Source organism: Cydia fagiglandana, chromosome 14 (assembly GCF_963556715.1).
Source record: "Cydia fagiglandana chromosome 14, ilCydFagi1.1, whole genome shotgun sequence".
Classification (NCBI taxonomy): Eukaryota; Metazoa; Arthropoda; class Insecta; order Lepidoptera; family Tortricidae; genus Cydia; species Cydia fagiglandana.
Genome location: NC_085945.1, coordinates 10,217,272 through 10,240,046, shown reverse-complemented (window position 1 = coordinate 10,240,046; position 22,775 = coordinate 10,217,272). Strand labels below are relative to the sequence as shown.

The following is a 22,775-nucleotide window of genomic DNA, read 5'->3' as shown; positions in this document are numbered from 1 at the left end:
ATCGATGTCTTCACCGTATTTTAATATTTCTATAGAATAGTTCTTACGGATAATCTGATACTGCGTTAATTAAGGTTCCCGTCTGGCGACGCTTGTGTCGTGGCTGCCTTCATTGTAATTATAATTATTATGTATGTTATTAACACATTTAAAGGCATAGAAATTCATAAAACATATTTTTAATATTTGGGCCATCAACGAGCTATCCGCTAGCGCCATCTAGCGAGTTCGTCAAAAACTGAGTTTCAACAGATGGCGCCACGGTGCTAGACTTGCAGTCTTGCACACTGCCGTCTCGTCTTAGCGGTTCCATGAGGGTTATGGAGCGTTACAAACTAATTCATTAGTTATAATACAGTTTAAACTTTAACCTTCAACCGTTACAGGTGTCGTTAAAGTGACGCCATCTACAACAAATTATAAAATAAATGTGCAGTATATCATACGATTTTCGAATCTTAAATCTAATCGTTTTGCAATCATAATTATCATAAGAAAGAAACTTTTGAAAGTCGTAGTTTACTAATGATTTTTGGCCATTGAAATCTTTCCTTTATCCTTTATGTTACATATAAGTTGAGTACTTTATTTTAGGTAGGTACCTACCATCGCCCACACTGCTGACTGACAGTTCGTAAACCTTATTACAAAAGGCATAAGGTCCACCGATGGACAGTTCAGAGTGTTGCTCTTTGTACTAACATGAGAAATCAACATATTTTTATAATTAGAATAAGTTTAGTTTCTGTTTCGGACTTAGGCTGCAAATTCTTAGTTTCCTACTTTATTTTCAAGGTATGTAGTACAGCTATGTAATGGTACACTGCCATTATATGTAACCACAGTATGTGGTTTTCGCTTCAATCACTATCACTGCCTACTTCTTCCATTAAAATCCATGTCCAATAACTGAATAGCTATAATAGTTATTAAATATGGATTTTATGGTAGTCAGCAGCTGCGACATACAGCATCGTGTATGGTATGGGAATGTAAATATTCAGACATTTTTAATTTAGTCGATCCTAGCGTTAATCTAGCTTTGGAGTGGATATCTTAGACCGCCGCATGGGCAGCGAATGGGGAAATGAATGTGTTTTTGTAAAGTTTCAATAATTTTGTCTTAATTGTTTTCAAAATACCAAATTCTTGAATTACTTTCGTATACGTAGGGATGGTATTCCATCCGCCCCTTGGTTCAATGTCATTGCGTCTCACTCTCTCATTAAGCAAAAGACGCAAATACACATTGGACTAAGAAATTGGAAAGGTAGAATACCCCCTTAATGGCTCCTCTACACGATGGGCCAACGCCGGCCACTCCAAGGGACGCAGCCATGCGGTAGAATGAGATAGCAATATCACTTGCTCCCTCTAACGCATGGCTGCATCCCTTGGAGTGGCCGGCGTTGGCCCATCGTGTAGAGGTGCCATAACTGCCACCCCACACTAGCGTCTCCCGAGGGTCGGCGTCTAGTCAACTCTTTCTATTAGGGCTGATTTAGACGGCGAGCGAACTCGCATGCGATTTTAGTTACATTGCGGACTGTTGGTTACGTCCAATTCAACCGACCGATCAAACACGGCAATAGTATGAGACTCGCATGCGAGTTCACGCATCGTCTAAATTAGCGGTCGGCAACCAGTGGCCCGCGAGCCTCCCTGGCTATTTTGTATATAATATTGACAAATGACAATGTCTGATAAAGTCATAAATATTAACAAAGTGCGGCCCGCGACCACTTCGTTAACTGCTATGTGGCCCTTGGCTGCTAAAAGGTTGCCGACCGCTGGTCTAAATCAGCCCTTACTGCTGCTCGATGCAATGTTGGCGCAACTGCGCAGCGACGTCATTTTCCATTGCACTGATGGCCGCGTAGCCAAGATGCCAATCGCTTACGCTCCGTAGCGATCGAAACGCAACTGTCACTGTCGCACTAACATGGAAGAGTGATAGAGAGACACAAACCTTTCGCTGTCGAAGCGATAGCGATTGTAACCTTGGCTATGCCGGCTGACTAGACACCGTCGCTCAAAAGATGCTAAGTGTTAGAATATGGCAAAGGAATGTCTTTGTCATTTTAAAATAGGTATTTTGGGAACGACTATCGACTGTTTTATATCTACGACCGATATTTTATTGTGAAGTATTTTAAACCACTATAATATAATATTCGTATATGAAGGTAAACTTAATATGACTCGACAACGAATCTGTGTGTAGTGTGGTGAATACCTTACTTTCAGAACCCTAGCCTTTTCCGAAGATGGAGCATTAGGGCTTATTTAGACGATGTGAGAACTCGCGTGCGAGTTTCATTACATTGCCGGTTTTGATCGGTCAGTTAAATTGGACGTAACCAACAGTCCGCAATGTAACTAAAATCGCATGAGAGTTCGCGCGCCGTCTAAATCAGCCATTATGCTCATACATTTATCTACAGCAAGAAAAACTACCAAAGGTGTGAATCCATAGACAAAACTTCCTTTTATCCTCCTAAACCCCATCGTACAAAAAAGTGTCAGTTATACTTGAAATACTGTAATATGGTTGAATTTCTTTTTTCTTATGAAATACATAGTAGGAAACAAAAGATATGTAGGTAACTGTGTTTCAATTGAATGTAGTTTAAATTACATTGAACTTTGAAGTATAATATACATAATTAAGTACTATGGGTGTTAGGAGGTATATAATTTCAGTGTGATGTATTTAAATTTAAAGTATCTTTATTTATGTACATTTGAATTAAAGGCATGGACGGTAAATTAAGTGTAATATCCGAACCCATGCGGCGGTCACTCTGTAATAAATTAAATAACAAAATGTTAGGTGTCACTGTATAACAGGTGTTTAACTACGTACATACATAATCTATATACTTGTTAATATTAATTGATAGTTATAACAATGTTGATTCATCGTCTCCTTGGTTGGACGTAACCAAATTTATTTAATAGCCGTTATTTGAATTAATTAACCATTAACCATGGTCGAATAAACCAAGGCTGATAATGCTCATCTAAGTGTGGTATTCTACCTGTCCAATTTCCTTGTCCAGTGTCAGTGCGTCTCACTCTCTCATTAAAGCAAAATGTGAGACGCAATACACTTCACATTGGACAAAGAAATTGGATAGGTCGAATACCACCCTAAAATCGGGTTCCTTCAATATTCAGGTTATTGCCCGATGGCGCCACTACGAAGTAAACGCAGGAGGTCTCAGTTTCACCCTTTTTCTTCGGCGAGATCTCTGCTTTCTGGTGCGGGGTTCGCAACGCCATCTGTCGAGCGGAAGTAGAGTTATGTTGAAGCAGAGGACCTACCGCGAAAAACATTTCTTTACCTATCTGCCTGTCCGGTTGGTATTCCACCTGTCCAATTTCTTGGTCCAGTGTCAGTGCGTCCCACTCTCGAATTAAGCAAAATGTGAGACGCAAATATACCTTGGACCAATATATTGGACAAATCGAATACCACCCTTAGTTTGGTATTCCACCTGTCCACTTTCTTGTTCCAATGTCGTTGCGTCTCACTCTCGAATTAAGCAAAATGTGAGACGCAAATATACCTTGGACCAATATATAGGACAGATGGAATACCACCCTTAAGCCTCTAGTCCAAATAACTCAACTTTCGTTCAATAGATGGCACTAAATATTGGAGGAACGCAATTTTATATAGATATTGTCTGTCTTCTTGTTTTATTCGTCCATGGTTTAACTGAATTAACTCAGGGTAGAATTTGCTTCAAAATATCGTATTTCCTTTCAATTGTGTTGAAAGCGACTGTTTCTGTAGATAGTCGAGAGTTTTGTAATTATAACTGATAACGGCACACTATTAGGTTGTATTCGTTTCGATGAGTTTCATTGGGGTGAAATAAAGTTTTAAGAACATATCAACGTTTTTTATTGACTTAAGAGTAGACATAGTTAAAAAATATAATACACAGTGTATTTTCAGTACAACGTAACGGCACCGTCAACCATAAAGGCCTGTGCACACCGACTGCGTGTGCGTGACGTGCACGTGCGCGTGCGGCGTTGTAGTATACAGATCCTTATGAGAGACGGCACACCGCTTGCGTGAAGTGTGCGTGTGAGGCTCCAACATTTTAGCGCACGCACACGCGCACGTCACGCACACGCAAGCCGGTGTGGCTCGGCCTTAAATGTAAAATATGTGGAAAAGTGGTGATCCAACGATCCTCAGGCCAAGTTTGATTACCGAAGTAAGGAAAACTTCAAACGCAGAGCTAGGGCTCATTTACACGGTCCGAGATCTCGCATGCAAGTTTCCTTACAATGTGGTATGTGATCGGCAATCGGCTGAATTGGATCCTGCAATTGCAATGGAATTGAATTGGAAAGGATGGAATTGAATTGGATTGGCAATTGGCTGTTGGGCTGGATTGGATTGTCCGTAATGTAATTCACCTCTAGCCGCCCAGAGACCTATAAAAAGGTCTCCTGTTCCATTCTAATTTGAATTTTGTGTTGACAAAATAAAAATTTATTTTGCTTGGCAAGGTTTGACGTATGGGCGGCTAGAGGTTAAAATCGCATACGAGTTGGCGCGCTGTCTAAAAGAGCTCTTACAGTAAACGCGCAAGCGTTGAAATGTAATTGTATCTTAACTAAGAATTACAACTATTCCCAGATTATTTGCCTCGTATCTCTTTCTGATAAATTACAACATAATTAGTGGCGCGTCAGTAAACACATTCATTGCCACCCAGCCAAACAAGACGTCCGCGCCAGGCCACAACAATTTCGTCATATAAAGCAGTAAATACCACGATCGCGACTATCGAGTCGTCCGGCCTGGGAACGAAATCATAAAATACCCGATAGTCGGGTTTTCGGCATTGAATGTGTTAAGAGTAGGAGAGAAACCACTTGAGTATGAACAGCGATTTGTCCAGTTCCAATTCTGCGATGCTCAGCTGTTTCAGCCGCTTCTCCACGCCCTGCAGTACCTGATGCTCCGGCGGCGTTATGGTCTCCTCCACCTTGAAAAAAAGGAAATACGGTATTATACTGTATTTAAAATAAATTATTTTAGAATATGCATGAAATAAAGCACCAGATAATTATTAGAAAAACACAGATAGGAGTTATTTTTAAACACAAGTTCTATGTAGTAAATCGGATATAAATATAAATCGGATATAAATACGACACGATGTAATGTTTCATATAAATTTCATATTACTAAATCGTTTTGACAGTTCTAAAAAAGTGACTGATTTGACTAGTAGGAAAATACCCTATTGTGTCGTGTAGAAAACTAGATGGCGCTTTAATAGCGTGGCAAGTTACTAGTGAACTCGCAATGTATGTTTTTGATTTATTCCATCGAATATAACTTTGATTCAATATTTTTTCAGGCTGGGTAAACGTGTGCAAGTGTTCTCCAATATTTATTTATTTACTTTACGTCCCATGTATTTGAGTGGATTATTTTTTTATTGTGTCATCAAAAAAATCTAAATCACACGGAAACTGGAACACAAATGATTGCAGCGTCATCTGGTTAAGGCGCTATGATTCGACTGATCAACGAATCTGAGGGGGTGAGGTGCGCGGCAAACCGTGAAGCCCCGCCCGCGCGTCCCGACCCGCTCGACGAGCTCGTGAGCGCGCGCTGTGCGCGGCGGCGATAGCAAACGGGTCACAGTATAAGGATCTTATGATGGCAGTATTTTAACCATACCGTGCAAGGGTCACGTTTTTATAGTTTTTATTGTATATGTATGTATTTTTTTCATTACGTGTTTCTGATCATTATATTTAGAATTATTATTTTTACAGAGCCATGTGCACTTATTATTTAGTGATCGGTAACAACGTTTTAATTTAATGGCAGCGTAGTAGAATTAAAGTACCGAAAGGAAATAAACATTTTTAAGGTGACGGTCAATTAAGGTAAGGTATTGTTCATATAAAGGTGAGGTATAGGTAGGTAGGTAGGTAGGTAAGGTAGGTAGGTAGGTAGGTAGGTAGGTAAGGTAGGTAGGTAGGTAGGTAGGTAGGTAGGTAAGGTAGGTAGGTAGGTAGGTAGGTAGGTAGGTAGGTAGGTAGGTAGGTAAGGTAGGTAGGTAGGTAGGTAGGTAGGTAGGTAGGTAGGTAGGTAGGTAGGTAGGTAGGTAGGTAGGTAGGTAGGTAGGTAGGTAGGTAAGGTAGGTAGGTAGGTAGGTAGGTAGATAGGTAGGTAAGGTAGGTAGGTAGGTAAGGTAGGTAGGTAGAACCTTAATCAATCGGGGTGAGAGATAAGCATTTTACTCTTAAATACGACAACCTGATAAGAAAACGCAAACATAATCGAAGTTTGTATACTACATTGAAAACACCGGTTGAGTAGAGAGTAATTTTTTTTATATGACAAATGGTATTCGGTTTTTGAGTATCGAGGCATACCTAAATAAAGAACACTATTCAATAAATTTCAGCAAATCGCTTGAATACATCCCGAAAAACAATACATTAAAGAAAAATTTTATATTTATATAAATTTATGATTATGATGATGAAATTGCACGCTTGACGGGCCTGGCACGTTGCATGCGATCCAAAGCCGGGCGCCTTCGGCACCCTCATACTAAAAGCGTAACACTATACATCCCCATACTGTGTCAATCCAAATAAATAATTTCTGATTTTCAAAGGAGTCAAAGAGCACGAAGGAATATAATCATTTTGCAGATCTGATCTGACGTAGGTATATCAGTAAAGGTGAAATACTGTAAATATATCATACTTACATACTCACAATTATATTATCTAGGAATATAATATTATTTACCTACATTGAAATTGGTTGCTGACCTAGTGAAAATACTGAAATATTTTAACTGTTGATGTAGTAAAGCTAGGCGCTTTCAAACACCTCGTAAAGTATTAGATGCTTCTGTTATCAGAAAGTGTGTTTTTATAGCACTTAGTGACTTTTTCTTACGTTTCATATGCTTTGTTTCCCATTGTTTGTAAATGGTAAAATCACGTGACCGCGCGGAACACACTGACGCAGGTCCGTCCTCTACAAGCGCTGCCGCGCGACTGAAGAGGGCGTAAGTGCGTTCGCGAGTGATGGCGCTTGCGGATTTAGTAGGTATTGAAACATAGAAATTATTTTAATGATGTTACCGAGACAAAGTGATCCAAAACATCTAGATTATCTTATTACCTATACATTTATGTAAAAAACAAGTCAAAAAAGTTTGTATTGTAGCTCTGGTTTTGATTTATTGTTAAAAAAAGGCGTAACTTTGGAATTTTTTTCTATCGAGCAAAGTTTATCTAATCATGTTTTTGAGATCCAAAACGTATCTGCCAGATCCTTAAGTATAAGATATATTTTTTTCACAATTTTAAAACATTGTTTCTTATATTTCTAATGGATTCAAAAAACTGGTTCGCTTAGCTCCTACGGAAAAAGCACGCCTTAAGACATTGATGCGGAACCAAACGCCGCTCCGATGTGTAAGCGAGACAGTATGCTTCAGCATTGCTTCTTAGGGTTCCGTACCCAAAGAGTAAAAATGGGACCCTATTACTAAGACTCTGCTGTCCGTCCGTCCGTCTGTCACCAGGCTGTAACTCATGATCCCCGATACCTAGACAGCTGAAATTTTCACAGATGATGTATTTCTGTTGCCGCTATAACAACAAACACTAAAAACATAATAAAATAAATATTTAAGTGGGGCTTCCATACAACAAACGTGACTCGCTGTTTTGCGTAATGGTATGGAATAGTTCGTGCGCGAGTCCGACTCGCACTTGGCCGGTATTTTCGTGTTGAAAGTATAACTGACGTCGTCGATGTTAGCCTGCGCCTCCCCCCGGGCCCGCATGCCGTGCACGAGGCTGCGCACGCGGCGCCGCTTGGCCAGCAGGCGCGCGTGCCGCCCGCGCTCGTGCGCCGCGCGCCGCGCCACGTTGTGCAGCGCGCGGTAGCACATCTCCGTGCACGTCAGCGCCACCTGGTGACATAATAATTAACCATTTCAAATAGGGGGAATGACTGCAATGGTGGTCCGCCAGAGTGCAGCACTAGTATATATTGTAACCAGGGATGTTGCGAATATCCACATCCGCATCCGCGGAACATCCGCATTATTTTCAACATCCGCATCTGCATCCGCATCCGCATAAAATCGATGCGGAGCATCCGCATGATGCGGATGTCGACCAAATCGGTAACAGGAACGTATTAGCGGCGGCGCCGCCGGCATAAGTGCTAGGTAATTTCGTCATTATATATAACGGAATCGTCTAGATCCCGAAAAGTTTGCCAAGTTACTGTTTATTAAATAAAACGCACCTATATTCTTGCTCAAATACTAAACGTTTCGTTTTTTTTAAATAAAAAATGCTAAAAATGTAATATTTGACGTTTTTAAGTACCAAATCTTGACATCCGCATCCGCGTCCGCGGATGTGAGGCTTTAAATATCCGCATCCGCATCCGCGGATGTCAAAAATCTGCATCCGCAACATCCCTGAATTGTAACCCATATATTAAGGTGGTTCGACTAGGTTACTCAAAACTTAACTATCACTAGATGGCACCAGTTTTGCAAAATTTCAGGTTTTAATTTTTTGTGAAATGGTCTTGGTATTTGTATACTTAAAAGTATGTTTCGCGCACTCTTTAAGTAAATATTGAACTATTAAAATAAATATTGAATACTTCATTGTGCAAAAACCACCCTTTTAATTCTACGGAGTGTTGCTGTCACGCTTTTTCCTACTATTACTCACACATGCAAACAGTGTTTCCGTGATCCTTGAAGTAGACAATTTCACACAACGTAAGTATGTTGCAATAGCGTAACGGTATGTTCGTGGAAATACGTGCAAGAGGATTGGGGTTCAAGACTGGTGCGAGTAGGTAATTTCTTTTTGTTTCTCCTTTGTGTTATCTTACCTTTAAACGAGCAATTATTATATACAGTGAAACCTGGATAAGTGAGATCTCAAGGGGCGAGCAAATTTGTCTCACTTAAAGAGGTTTTCCACTTACCCAGGCCCCCAGTCTTAGAAAACATAAAAACCGACCAAAGCTTAGAAAACATAAAAACTCAAAAATGCGCGTTTTCTCACAGATCAGACCTAGCTAAGAAATCAAACCCTTATAACAAATTTCATCGAAATCGTTAGAGCCGTTTCTGATATCATCCAAATATATAAATAAATAATTACAGTGAAACCTGGATAAGTGGGATCTCAAGGGACGAGCAAATTTGTCTCACTTAAAGAGGTTTTCCACTTACACAGGCTCCCAGTTAGCCAGGTACAAATAAATTTCTGTCTCATTTACAGAGGGTTCCATTAATAGAGGTGAGAATAGAGTATATTTCAGTTATAGAGGTGGTTAATAAGGTATTTAGTAATTATCTTTAAAAATAAATAAGGTAAAATAATCCTTGTCCCTAAATATTTTTTTAGTCTGTTTAAATATTTCTTTGAATTAATTTTGAATGATTCTCCAAAGGATAGATATTTCAAAATTAAATTAAATTTGATACGGACTTCAATGCGTATTAGAAATTTAATAAATGAAAATTTATTTTTTCGTGTTACTTATCAAAATTTCAGCTTTCGTTTCGATAGTTTTAACTACTTACATAAATTAACTAAATCAAACTTGAAGTTGTTTAGACACAATTAGGCAAATGCGGAATTTGTGGATTGACTAAGAGTTAGTAAGAATACGGGAATTGTTCAATGAAGTCCAAGTTAGAGAGGTCATAGATTGACGTTATCTCAGATACAGAAGTCAATTCCCTATAAAATTCCAAAAAACAATTAGGAAAATGTAATCTTATAAATATAGTCTCAGTAAAAGAGGTAAAATACACTCTCTGTCTCAGTTATAGAGGTAATAGTCACATTTACCTAACTTAGACTTAATTGAACAATTTCCGTATTCTTACTAACTCTTAGTTTATCCACAAATTCCGCATTTGCCTAATTGTGTCTAAACAACTTCAAGTTTGATTTAGTTAATTTATGTAAGTAGTTAAAACTATCAAAACCGAAATTTTGATAAGTAACACGAAAAAATAAATTTTAATTTATTAAATTTCTAATACGCAATGAAGTCCGTATCAAATTAAATTAAATTTTGAAATATCTATCCTTTGGAAAATCATTCAAAATAAATTCAAAGAAATATTTAAACAGACTTAAAAAATACTTAGGGACAAGGATTATTTTACCTTATTTATTTTTAAAGATAATTACTAAATACCTTATTAACCACCTCTGTAACTGAAATATACTCTATTCTCACCTCTATTAATGGAACCCTCTGTAAATGAGACAGAAATTTATTTGTACCTGGCTAACTGGGAGCCTGTGTAAGTGGAAAACCTCTTTAAGTGAGACAAATTTGCTCGTCCCTTGAGATCCCACTTATCCAGGTTTCACTGTAATTATTTATTTATATATTTGGATGATATCAGAAACGGCTCTAACGATTTCGATGAAATTTGTTATAAGGGTTTGATCTCTTAGCTAGGTCTGATCTGTGAGAAAACGCGCATTTTTGAGTTTTTATGTTTTCTAAGCTTTGGTCGGTCTCCCAGATATTAAATCTTCTTCCTCACGTGGGGTCCGCTTGGCAACTAATCCCAGAATTGGCATGCGCACTAGTTTTTACGAAAGCGACTGCCCTGACCTTCCAACCCAGAGAGTAAACTTATTTGGATTAGTCCGGTTTCCTCACATTGTTTTCTTTCACCGAAAAATAGGTATCGGTATATAAATAGGTATCAAATGATATTTCGTACAAAAGTTCGAAAAATCATTGGTACGAGCCGGGGTTAGAACCCGCGACCTCCGGATTGCTTTCCGCTAGGCCAGCAGCGCTTCCCCCAGATATTCAGTGTTATCAGGTATTATCAATGAATTACTTTATCAACGTTTTCAAAAAAAAAATCAATACCTGATTTTCACAGATTACAATCTTTTTGGGTTCTTCCAACTCAGAATCACTAGCATATTCTTGTTGAATCCTGATGCTAATATAAAAACTATGTCCCAAATATTTGTATACAAGTTTTAGTTTCCGCTACGTCATCGTCACGCAGGCTGGGAAACATTTTTGATACTAGTATGGAGAATACCTACTGACGATTCTTAGCGGAATGACCCCAAGGAAGTCCAGGTTTGTAAGTGTCAACTGATACCTGCAGGTATCAGTCTCTTTAAAAGCGCTAATAGTTAATTCTACAAGTAAAGCAATCCCTTACAGCCCAGCCTCTAATAAAGTAGTGGTAATTGTAAAATAAAATGAAAACATTTATTTTAATTTTTTTTATTATGAATTCAAGTAGGTACAGTACATTTTTTCATATTTGTTATCTGTACCTGAAACCTGAAAGAAATTGTATAATATCATGAATCAGGATAGGAAAAAATCTCTAATGTAATAGAAAGAAAGATGATGCAACATTTGCAACAATATGGATTCTAATAAAGTTATAATCAAGTTATAATTTACCTACTTATCTGATAGTAACTATAGTTCGTTTTTTTAACATTAGAAAGAACTTGCAAGAAGGTAAGCGATCTTGACATGTCTTTTAATTCAAAAACGCTTTTTAAAAATCAAAAACTATTACTTATGAAAGCAGAAGAATATAAATGATCGTATTAGATTAATTGTTACATACTTGCCGTAACTTATTTTTAAAATGTGTTTTTCAATTAAAAGACACGTCAAGATTGTTTACCTTATATCTAATGCTAAAAAAAAAAAAACTAATAATAATTGTGTTTTTCATTCATAGACAAAATCCATTATTTTCAACCACAGGAAATTTTATACATTTCTTTTTTATTGCAGTGAGGATGTCCTGATTGTAAAAATCAGAGAGATTAGGTAGAGTATAATTTCTAATTATCTTTGTCAAAAATAAACGAATACGTGTAGCCAATACTTAATCAATCGATTTATATTAATAAGAAAAATTAAGTAAAAATAAAAAAAAAACAATACGAAATTTAGGTGTAACAAAAATACAAAAAGTTATGTTCCAGCATACAATAACTGGGGATCGCTGGGGGCTTCCGTTTGTAAGCAAAAAAGCGACTGTTTGCATAACACGCCATGATAGTTCTTAGCTAAGCTGACGAACTTCGGGTACTTATTCTCGCTTAGGTCAATTAAGTACAGTCAAGGAATTTAAATTCCGACCCATTTCGTACTTTGTCACAGTGACAATCAATATGAAAGCCGCTAGAGACCTCATACGGTTGTCACTGTGACAAAGTACGAAATGGGTCGGAATTTAAATTCCTTGACTGTACCTGTCAAATATCAGTGTCAACAAAATTGCACTAAACATGACGGCACTCCAAATTCGCGCCGTGGTCGGTCCGGCAACGTCGGAAATGGTATGGCAACGTCACAAATGTATCTGTACACGACATTTGTGACACACACATACGTAAAATTTATGAAAAGTTAACTATGATTTTTGCATGATTTCTGTATTCTGATTTTGGCACGAATATTCGAAAGTAGATAAATGCGGAAATATTTATGTACTAATAGTGTGTAGTTACTTAATGAGCTTTGATTGAATTTTGTATGAAAATCGAACCACCTTAAATCAACCTTACTCGGCTTTAAGCAGTTTCTTCACTATTACATCGATGCAGCGCGGCGGTTTGTTTACATAAAGCCTATCGTGAAACGTAAAAATCGATATTTCGTTATCAGCTTCTCTATCGCTCGAATGTGCAAGAGTGATAGAGAGGCAGATACTTAACGAAATTTTGATTCTTATATTTCGCGGTGCGCCCTCAGAATGTGTTAGTGGCGCCTCCACGCATCATTTGCCAATAATGCCAAAAACGAGGATACTGTGACATTTAAGGCCTGTGCACACCGGCTTGCGTGTGCGTGCGCTAAAATGTTGGAACCGCATACGCACACGTCACGCAAGCGGTGTGCCGTCTCTCATAAGAATCTGTATACAACAACACCGCACACGCACGTACACATCACGCACACGCATCCGGTGTGCACAGGCCTTTATTGAGTCTTAATTTTTTGATGTATGCTATTTTGTTTTAATACTCACGTCATGCAAGTCGATGTGATAAAGGTAGATAGCCTTCGCCATTCCACCAGCAGATGCCGCTTTCCGCATCGGCTGTAACAAATATGCGTTATTTCCTTTGATTTTTATTTAAAGCTAATGGCAGATGGCGCTGCAATAGCTTAAAAAAATAAATTATTAGATTGCCAAACTCAAATAAGCTTAAATCATTTTTTTAGGTTTCTGACAGTTGGTGACATTCATAATCTGTGGGTTTTTAGTCTCGACGCTTTTTCACTGATTTTTAGGGTTCTGAACCTCAAAAGGAAAAAACGGAACCCTTATAGGATCACTCGTGCGTCTGTCTGTTTGTCCGTCTGTAAAAGCCTTTTTTCTCGGAAACAACTGGACCAATTAAGGTGAAATTTAAAAAAAAAACCAAAGACGGACATGTAACGTAAACAAATGAAGTCAAGCGTGAGTCGGACTTAATGTACGGAACCCTTGGAACGCGAGTCCGACTCGCACTTGGCCGGTTTTTTTTTAATTTAAGTAAACCGTACCTGAACGCTGATGAAATGTTCTTCTAGTAATTTGTAGGTGAGTTCCTTACACTCTTTGTTAGGAAGCATGGCGTATTTCTGTATGTCTTCTTCTTCTATGTATTTCTTAGTACGAATTAATCTAAAAATATAAAATATCATATTAATCATATTGCATCACAGAAAAGTAACGTAATAAGTACCTAATTATTTTAGTGAAACTGTTGTTACTCCAAATTGTAACACGAAAGGTGGGAATGGACTCGCCTGGCCGCTTCCTTCCACACGTAAAAAACTACAATTAAAACGTAATAAAGGCATTTCAGTCCTGAATAACGCTAGCCCCATCTAGCGTTTAAAAGTTAATCTTTGAAAGTGAACTCAAACATGAAACAATTTCCGGTAGACGGTGCCACGATGCTGCAATTACAATAGATATAACCACGTAACCTTTTAATTCGCAATGTAAATTGGAATTAACATAACTTTTGACCCTCTTTTTGCATTTTCTTCCTAACCAATTCTGGTCATTAGGATGTGGAGGCTTGAACTCACTCGGCCTCGGCAAATTTTTATGCTTCAAAGGGGCGAAGAAAACTTGATGGTTACCTAAATATTCTAGCGGCCTCATCCCCGAATCTTTCAGTAACCACACGTGCTTAATTACCTCCCTCTCGCTCTAACACAAGCTCGAGTGATATCCGTCTCACCTGAATATCCTAGCGGCCTTATCGCCGAGCCTCTCGGTGACCACGTGGTCTAGGAGCGAGTGCGCTAGCTGCTCGGCCGCCCGCGCGGCGCGCACCACCCACGCGCCGCCGCCCGCGTCGGCCGCGCGACGGATGAACCCGCACCCGTTCTCCTCTGACCAGAAATAACAAAACAATGGTTAAAATACAGTCTGACAAAAAAAGAGTACAAATTAAAAAGTGGCAACACTGTAGTGTCGTCCCTTTCAAACCCATTTATATAAGAAAACGATTATGTACCGTAGACGACAGTACAGTGTTGCCACTTTTTAATTTCTACTCTTTTTTGTCAGACTGTACTGTTAGTTAATCACTTGATGCATTCAGTAGTGACTAGGTCATTGAATGAATGAATGAAAATCAACTTATCGACTAATGGCCAATAGATACCTTAAAAACTAGATATTCGTACAAAAATATAACTGTGACGATACATAACTACAAATAATTAAACTGATAACAAATGATATTTGATTTGATTTGATTAAAATCTATTCTACGGACTTGGGGACAGGTAGAGTCTGTGCGGAAAGAAATATTCGTGGAATGTATGGGACCCATTACATACCACAATTCTTCTCTTTCCGAACAAACTCTACTTTATATAGTAGCGATACTGAAAAATCCACTACTTGATGCTATAATGTACATTACGAAAATAAGGAGCGTTACGGTCTAATATTATTTTCACTACACCAGCTCGGAAAGGCTTACTTTGCACTTCAAAAACGGATATCAAATTTATATTTTATTCACATGTGAGGCAAAGTAATCAAATACGAATTTCGAGTTGTTTTCTTATGTTTGCTTGTAGAGTTGACTTTTAAATGATGATTTTGGATGATAAATATTTAATAACATTGGATTTGATTTGCTTTGATTTTGTTTGATATTTTACATTTGCTTCGGGTTGGTGTGGTGAAAAATTTTGTGTTTCACTCGGGGGCAAATTTTGTTTATCTCTCGTGCTTTGAAACCCTCGCAACGCTCAAGATTCCATTTTGGAATCTTTCGCTTGCTCGGGTATCAATATTAGCACGAGCGGTTAAACAACAACTTTGCCCCCTTGTAAAACAAATAACTATTGTATTCGTAAGTACCTAAAACTCTCGTATAGTGGTCGAGATGCTGCTGCAGCAGGGGGCGGTCGAGGCGGCGGCAGGAGGCGCGCAGGTCGGGCGCCGGCGCGGGGTTGGACTCCGCGGCCCACGGCGCCGACGACAGGTACATCTGCTCCAGCATGAGGCGCATCAGCTCGCCCGCTGTCGTGACAAACACTGATCATTAGAAATTGGTCGTCGGTGACTAGTCAAAAATGACGATTTATGAATGAAGGAAAATGCAAAAAATAAACAGGCCAAAATTGCTTAGATTATTGATAGCAATTTAACTTAGACCATGGTGGGACTATAAACGCTTTTGCACTATACCTTTTCTTACTGTATTTTTTGTAAATGGCCTAAGAAGCGCAGGCTGGACGTCGTGACAGCGGGTATGAAAGAGAATAATCTCACACCTGAGGATGCCGAAGACCGGGCAAAGTGGAGAAGATCGAGCAGGAAAGCGGACCCTGGCGCTAGGCCGAGAAAACGCTAGGTTGAAGAAGAAGAAGAAAAGAAATTCGTATTTACATTTGATTGATTGATAAGTAAGGCCTAGAAGATATAACTAACCATTCTCGTCGATGCGTCGTGTGATGGCTTTGATCATGACGTCGTCTCTGAAGTCCAGATGGAATCTGTCGTAGTTCACCTTCCAGTACACATCTGCAATATCCAGTCTACTTTATAAACAGGTCAAAACACAGGTTTTGTAACAGCTTGATATTTTTTTCCAATACTTAAGGAAGATGTGTTACGAATTAACAAAAAATTGCATTCATTTATACTAAAAAAATAATAATTTAGCCTATATACGTCCCACTGCTGGGCACAGGACTCCTCTCAAGCTCGAGAGGGTTCAGGCTATAGTCCCCACGCTAGCCCAATGCGGATTGGGGACTTCACATACAACTTTGAATGTCTTCGGGGTGAATATCAAATTTTGTACATAAGTTCCATTCATTCATTTAAATAAAAATGCTAATACAAACCTCCAGGAAACCGCATATCATAATAATTTTAGTCATTAAATGCAGATGGTAGATGCATCATAATATTCACCACAGCCAGGCTGCCTGCTGCCATAGCTTGTAACAATAACAACGCCATACTGTCAAGTTTTGGCACTACATATAGTTGCCACTGGTGTGAGGGTTGGAACCCAAAACCCTCCTTCATGTGTATCACTAGAGATAACTAGACTTGGCAGAGATGTATATAATACTCGCTATCATTGACATCAGCCAGGCTGCCTGCTGTCATGGCTTGTAACAGCACCCTGCTGTCAAGCTCGGGAACTATAGTCGCCACCGGTGTGAGGGTCGGAACCCAAACCCTCATTCATGTCTACTAGAGATAACTAGACTTGGCAGAGATGTCTATACCCACTATCATTGACGTCAGCCAGGCTGCCTGCTGCCATAGCTTGTAACAGCACCCTGCTGTCAAGCTCGGGAACTATAGTTGCCACTGGTGTGAGGATTGGAACCCAAAACCCTCATTCATGTCTGCCACTAGAGATAACTAGACTGGGCAGAGATGTCTATAATACTCACTATCATTGACATCAGCCAGGCTGCCTGCTGTCATGGCTTGTAACAGCAACCTGCTGTCAAGCTCGGGCACTATAGTCGCCACCGGTGTGAGGGTCGGAACCTCAGAGCCCTCCTTCATCTCGGCCACTGGAGCTTGCTGGATGTAGCCCGCAGTGGTTAAGCTGATGAATGTGTCTTTTAGTGTTATTATTGAAATGTTTTTTTCCTGAAACAATGAGTTTTTGTTTTGTAATAAAATTATATTTATTTCTTTAGTAAATGGGTACATAAACGTTGTGTCAATTTGATGTAGAAATCAGTTGTCTGCAGGTTTTAAAAGTGCAATTATTTAACCCTAACATTATATAATTCATTCAGGATTTAAAGGTAAATTGGGGTGATTAAAATTAATCAAATTCTCAATTTTAGATCGAATATACTTACTATACTCTTTGTTTTAGATTTTTTATAAATAAAGTTTTATGTCAGTTATGTAACTATACACTAATTTCACTAACAACTCAAACTAGTTATATTACTTATCCATAAGACAAATGGGCTAGATTACAGATTGAATTGGGTTTAGAAATGTTTGACAAAGAATTCTATGGTATACCACACCTTATCATCCTTGTATTTGTTGGCAATGGTAAACAGCAGGACATGGGCAGTGGCAGTGGCCATCTGAAGCAGCTCTTCCACCAGGAGCTCCGCTTCACTGCCATACTTGGTCTTCATCTGCAGCAGGTACCTACACGGAAATTTTTCAATGTTTAGATTTTTGGGTGTAGTTTTGTAGTAATCATCCTGTAGATAGGTATCTATACATTTTTCAACTGTATCCATGCTAGTAAGTTAGACCTTAATAGCCACAGTATGCAATTAGGCAAGCTAACATAGTAAAATTCATAAGGTACAATATGATTTAACACACAAATTGCCTTATTTATTAGTAAAATAACTGTTTTACTAAGCAATATTAATAACATAGCTCTTCAACTAAATTATTTTTGGTTTTCTAAAACTAAATTTATATGTTTACCTAGGGTATCTAATGAGAAGAAGCACATTCTCAGGGATGAGCCGGTAGTCGGCAATGACTTCATTAGCTGACGGCTCAAAAGAGGCCAAGTCATACTTCACCAGTGTTCGGAGACTTTCTATAACCTGGAAAAGTATCATATTCATTAGTATTCCACATAAATACGGCCAACTCTAGGTTCTATTTGGTATTTTTTTTTTTAAATCAACTTAAATACATTTTATTATACTTGGTAGGTTGGTTGCTTGCAATAAGACCGCCTGTTGTTTACCTCTGCTTGTATTTTTGTTTTCTTTTGTATTGTCTTCTTTTATCGAGGTGTGCAATAAAGAGTATTTGTATTTTATAGTATTGTTATTTAAGGTTTCTACTTTGCCTCATATAAACATAACCTCAAAGTGTTTAATAAAATACCTGCGATCTGGGCAATCCTGTGCTCCTGGTTATTACAGCCAGAGGGCGAGTTCCATAGGAAAACAGGTCGTTTCCGACCTGCTGAACTATTTCACCGTAATAGCGAAGGAGAATCTCCGAAACTACTCGACCAAGTTGGTGAGACATTATGTGTTTTTCTGGATATTCTTAAACAGATATTTTTCTATTTTCTAAAGTAATAAAGTTGATCATCAATTATGTTGATGAAACAGCTCGAAGATTTCTATATAAAGTAATAAAATTATAATGTTTTCTTCCCATGCCGAACATGTTGTTTATAACATTTGACATGAAATGAAATTGCATGGCTTGGATTTCGCTGACAACGTGACACTGACAGTCTTTCGATTCGGTCCAACCGTAACTAATAATAAATATATCATTCGTATAATTTACAATCGACACTCATTACTTAACCCTTGAAACCTAGAGTTATATAAATCGTTTTTGATTTTTGTGATTTCAATTCAATACATTATATAGGTACATTATTACAAGTAACAAGATAACAGACAAGATTTATGAAAGCTACCAATGAGTCACGACTTGATGTTGGACAGCTCAGATTTAAACTTCAATCAATTCAACAAGTTCTCACTGGCAGTGTTGCCAACTTGGCATAAATGATGCCAGATCTGGCATACTTTAACTCGCTTTGGCACCAAAATTTTCCATTTAGCATCTGGCATATTTTTTAGCATAATTTAGTCTAAGCCAAGTTTGCACCAACTTGGCAGCAACAATATGCGCCATCGCCTCATGTGGAAAAAGCCAGTCTACAGTCAGTAGGAAAAGGCGCGAAATTAAAATTTTCTATGGGACGATAACCCTTCGCGCCTACATTTTTTAAATTTGCCGCCTTTTTCTACCGATAAGTTTTGGTTGACCAACTATAGCATGTTTTTTAGCATATTTCTAAAAACTTTGGCATAATTTTGGCATAATCTAGACATTGGTCTAGCATTTTTTCAAAATCCGAGTTGGTAACACTGCTCACTGGCGAATCAGGCAAATGTGACGTTTTTTCGTTGTTTACTGCTTTGCTTTTGGTCGCAACAAACTTTTTATTATATAAATGTTTATGTTTATATTTTGACTCTTAATTTTAAACGGAATCATGAGTACACCAAGTACCTTTAATGCTGCAAAGAAAATTTTGATTCGAGGAGTAGAATTGGATACCAAGAAACGATATACAGAGGCACTAATATGTTATCAAGAGGGCTTGCAAATATTAGTGGACAAAATGAAAGGTTTGTTACATTACTCTACCCTTAATTTCAAAACACGCTGAATATAAAACCAGTCCTGTTATGAGGTAACTAAGTACTTCAACGAAAAAGTAACTTTTTCACTGCCTTTACATTATCGTCACAGAATAAATAATAGTATGTACTAGGTACAGAAGACTACTTTGTTAGAGTGATAACAAAACGCGTCTGTTACGATCAGGACAGATATGGCCGTTATGGCTCCTCTACACGATGGGCCAACGCCGGCCACTCCAAGGGACGCAGCTATGCGGTAAATGATCACTTGCTCCCTCTAACGCATAAATGCGTCCCTTGGAGTGGCCGGCGGTGGCCCATCGTGTAGAGGAGCCATTAGGTGGCGACAGCGCCACGCGCGGCTTATGGCTAGCCACCAAAATTGGTGGCTACTGACTTAACTGTTGCAAAGCGACTAAATCGCAGAGTGAGCCACGCCTGTTATCGTTTGGTACTCTATTGAGTCTTAATTATCATTGGTCTCTACAATTAGGAGTCTATCTAACTATCCGCCATTTATAAATATCTACTGGCTTCCTGCAGCCCTTATGCAGTTATTTGTTCACTTGAAGCCCTGCTTAGCCCTATGCAGTGTTTTTTGTACTAAATTCTTAAAAAAACTAGTTGCGCTCACACTTTTTCCTAATGCATTTACAGAAGAGGTAGATGACAAAGAGAGAGCATACCTCAGAGATAAGGTAGAGGAGTACATGAAGAGAGCGGAGACCATTAAAAAGCTGGTGTTACACCAAAAAGAAGCCGGCATGTTCCATGAGCAGCTGCGAATAGAGGAGAACTCCACTGGTCACAGTTACAAGTCCTTGTTCGGGAGGTTTCTGGACGATGATGTGGAGTTTGTTGTGGTTGAAGACCCTTATATTAGAGCTTTCCATCAGGTACTGAGCTTCATTAATATTTATATAAAACAGAATATATGTTTAAACTAAATTATGAATGAATCATAATGCTTAACAAATATTTTGTCAACTGTTAATGTGTATTCAATTCATATGAAAACATATGTACCTAACATGGCATGACTAATCTTTTTTTAAAACCAATCTCCAACTACTGCTAACATTCATTAAAACTGAATATATGTATGAATTTAAATAGGATCCTATATAATTTCGTAGTACATGTGTAAATTAAAATATCATGCTCAAACAATTTGCCCCCAAGAATCCGATGTTTGATGATGCTATAGAATTTACAACTAATTATGATATTTAAACCTTGTTTTTATTATTCAGATACTAAAGTAACAATTTGTTTAACAGATTGATCATTTTATTCTAAAAGTTAGTAAATTAATTGCCAGTACCGTCATATTAGTACCTGGTTTATACTTATATACTTAAACTTTTTGTTATTTCAGTGTCAAAATTTTCTCCGCCTGTGTGAGCTGCTGGTGCGCTCATGTAGCAACCTCGGACACATTCAGCTAGTGACGTCACAGGACCCTAAGTCTGAGCAGTCTAAGAGAGAGCAGGCAAATTGGCTGCAGAGCCTTACGGAAGATCTGCTCAAATACAAAATTAGGTTCACAGTGCAGTATTCTGAGACACTGCACGATAGACAAATTACGTAAGTTATAGACCGGCAAACCTTATTTGTCAGTAACAGTAGATTTAGAAAAAGGTGCATTGGGGTAACTTCGAAAATAGGATAATTTGGAAAATAATAAAGCATTTGCAACAAAAAGCAAGATGCTTTGGTAAGCATTGCAGTAGCGGAAGTGTTGCCAAAGTATAAAGTAGTAGATATTAGAGATCTTCAAAATTACCCTGCTTTTGAAGTTAAGGGCTGATTTAGACGGTGTGCGAACTCTCATGCGATTTTTTTTAGTTATATTGCGGAAGCGGAAAAAAAAAGTTGGTTACGTCGAATTCAACCAACCGATCAAAAACCGCAATGTAATAAACTCGCATGCAACTGCTCCCGCCGTCTAAATTAGCGCTAAGGCACTACACTCATACTATTTTTTGGGGCTCCGTGGTTGCGCCGCCGCGCCGCGGGCCGCGACTCATGAGGAAATTAGAGTATGATCTTGAAATCAAACATGACTTACATTACATTACACAGTAAAACTACTTTATAAAGCGTTAATTTTAAATTATGTACTGTTTCTTGCAAAATTGCAAAGTTTTTTTTTATTTATATAAATCGTTATTATTGACCAAAGCGCCATCTATGAAGTTTCCGTCGAGTCTTTATACATCTACTAGAACATTTACGAGATGGCGTTAGTAGTAGTTGAGTTACCTGAAATATGTTCATACTTTAGAACATATTGAAGTACTTTACGAAACTCTGTCAAATACCCTATTGTTCATACTATTCTTTGATTAATTTTCAGATTAAGTTCGGGCTGGATAATCAAGATTGGGCGAGGGTTAGACTTCTTCAAACCACCTGAGAACAAGTTCTGTCTCGGCGTGTATGACATGGACCTACGGAAATGCCACGAGACTACTGTGGACATAGTGCATTCGAAAAATGTGAAGCAGTCATATGGATGAAACGGGTCTGAATATGTGAATAGCTATTTTAAGGTAAGATACAATGAAATGTTTATATGAGCTTATATGAATATTAAATTGATTATTTTTACTTTCTGATTTTAATTTAGATAACAAAGCAGAACCTTTGCCTCATAAAGGGAAAATAGTCTATGAACATTTATCTTCTATTTAAATGTGTATAGTGAAAAAAAAAGGATTGTTATATGAAATAATTGAAATATATTTAAATGGGTCACTCATGTTTTAAGACGAAAATAGCTTGACATTGTGTGTCTACGTTGGTCAGCCAACGCGGGTGCAACTAAAATTGAGTTACTAGTTTGAATATATAATTTGTCTCGAGTTTAATTATTACAATAAGGGAAGAAATAAACGAAAAAATGCATAATATATTTTATTTGAATAAAGATAACATTGTGGGAACACCACAGCTTAAACTTGCTCTCGCGACCGTGTTGACAATATCAAAGACTATACATACAATATAGCCTAAACAATATCTTACAGACTACGATATA

At 38.1% G+C, this 22,775-nt stretch overlaps 2 protein-coding genes across 2 annotated transcripts; one reads left to right on the top strand and one right to left on the bottom strand.

Moving 5' to 3' along the window:
- Positions 1–4,165: 4,165 nt before the first annotated feature.
- Positions 4,166–18,739, bottom strand: LOC134670748 (DNA-directed RNA polymerase III subunit RPC3). Its single transcript, XM_063528565.1, has 12 exons — positions 18,444–18,739; positions 18,030–18,154; positions 17,609–17,738; positions 17,059–17,213; positions 16,842–16,891; positions 16,026–16,118; positions 15,453–15,614; positions 14,314–14,467; positions 13,625–13,745; positions 13,104–13,175; positions 7,821–7,988; positions 4,166–5,015 (listed from the first exon to the last, which is right to left on the bottom strand). Exons 1-12 carry the CDS (start codon positions 18,588–18,590, stop codon positions 4,881–4,883), a joined length of 1,512 nt encoding a protein of 503 aa, XP_063384635.1. The 5' UTR covers positions 18,591–18,739; the 3' UTR covers positions 4,166–4,880.
- A 766-nt stretch (positions 18,740–19,505) lies between these two features.
- On the top strand, positions 19,506–22,345 carry LOC134670540 (MIT domain-containing protein 1-like). Its single transcript, XM_063528349.1, has 4 exons — positions 19,506–19,717; positions 20,390–20,628; positions 21,111–21,319; positions 22,092–22,345. Exons 1-4 carry the CDS (start codon positions 19,582–19,584, stop codon positions 22,252–22,254), a joined length of 747 nt encoding a protein of 248 aa, XP_063384419.1. The 5' UTR covers positions 19,506–19,581; the 3' UTR covers positions 22,255–22,345.
- Positions 22,346–22,775: the final 430 nt, after the last annotated feature.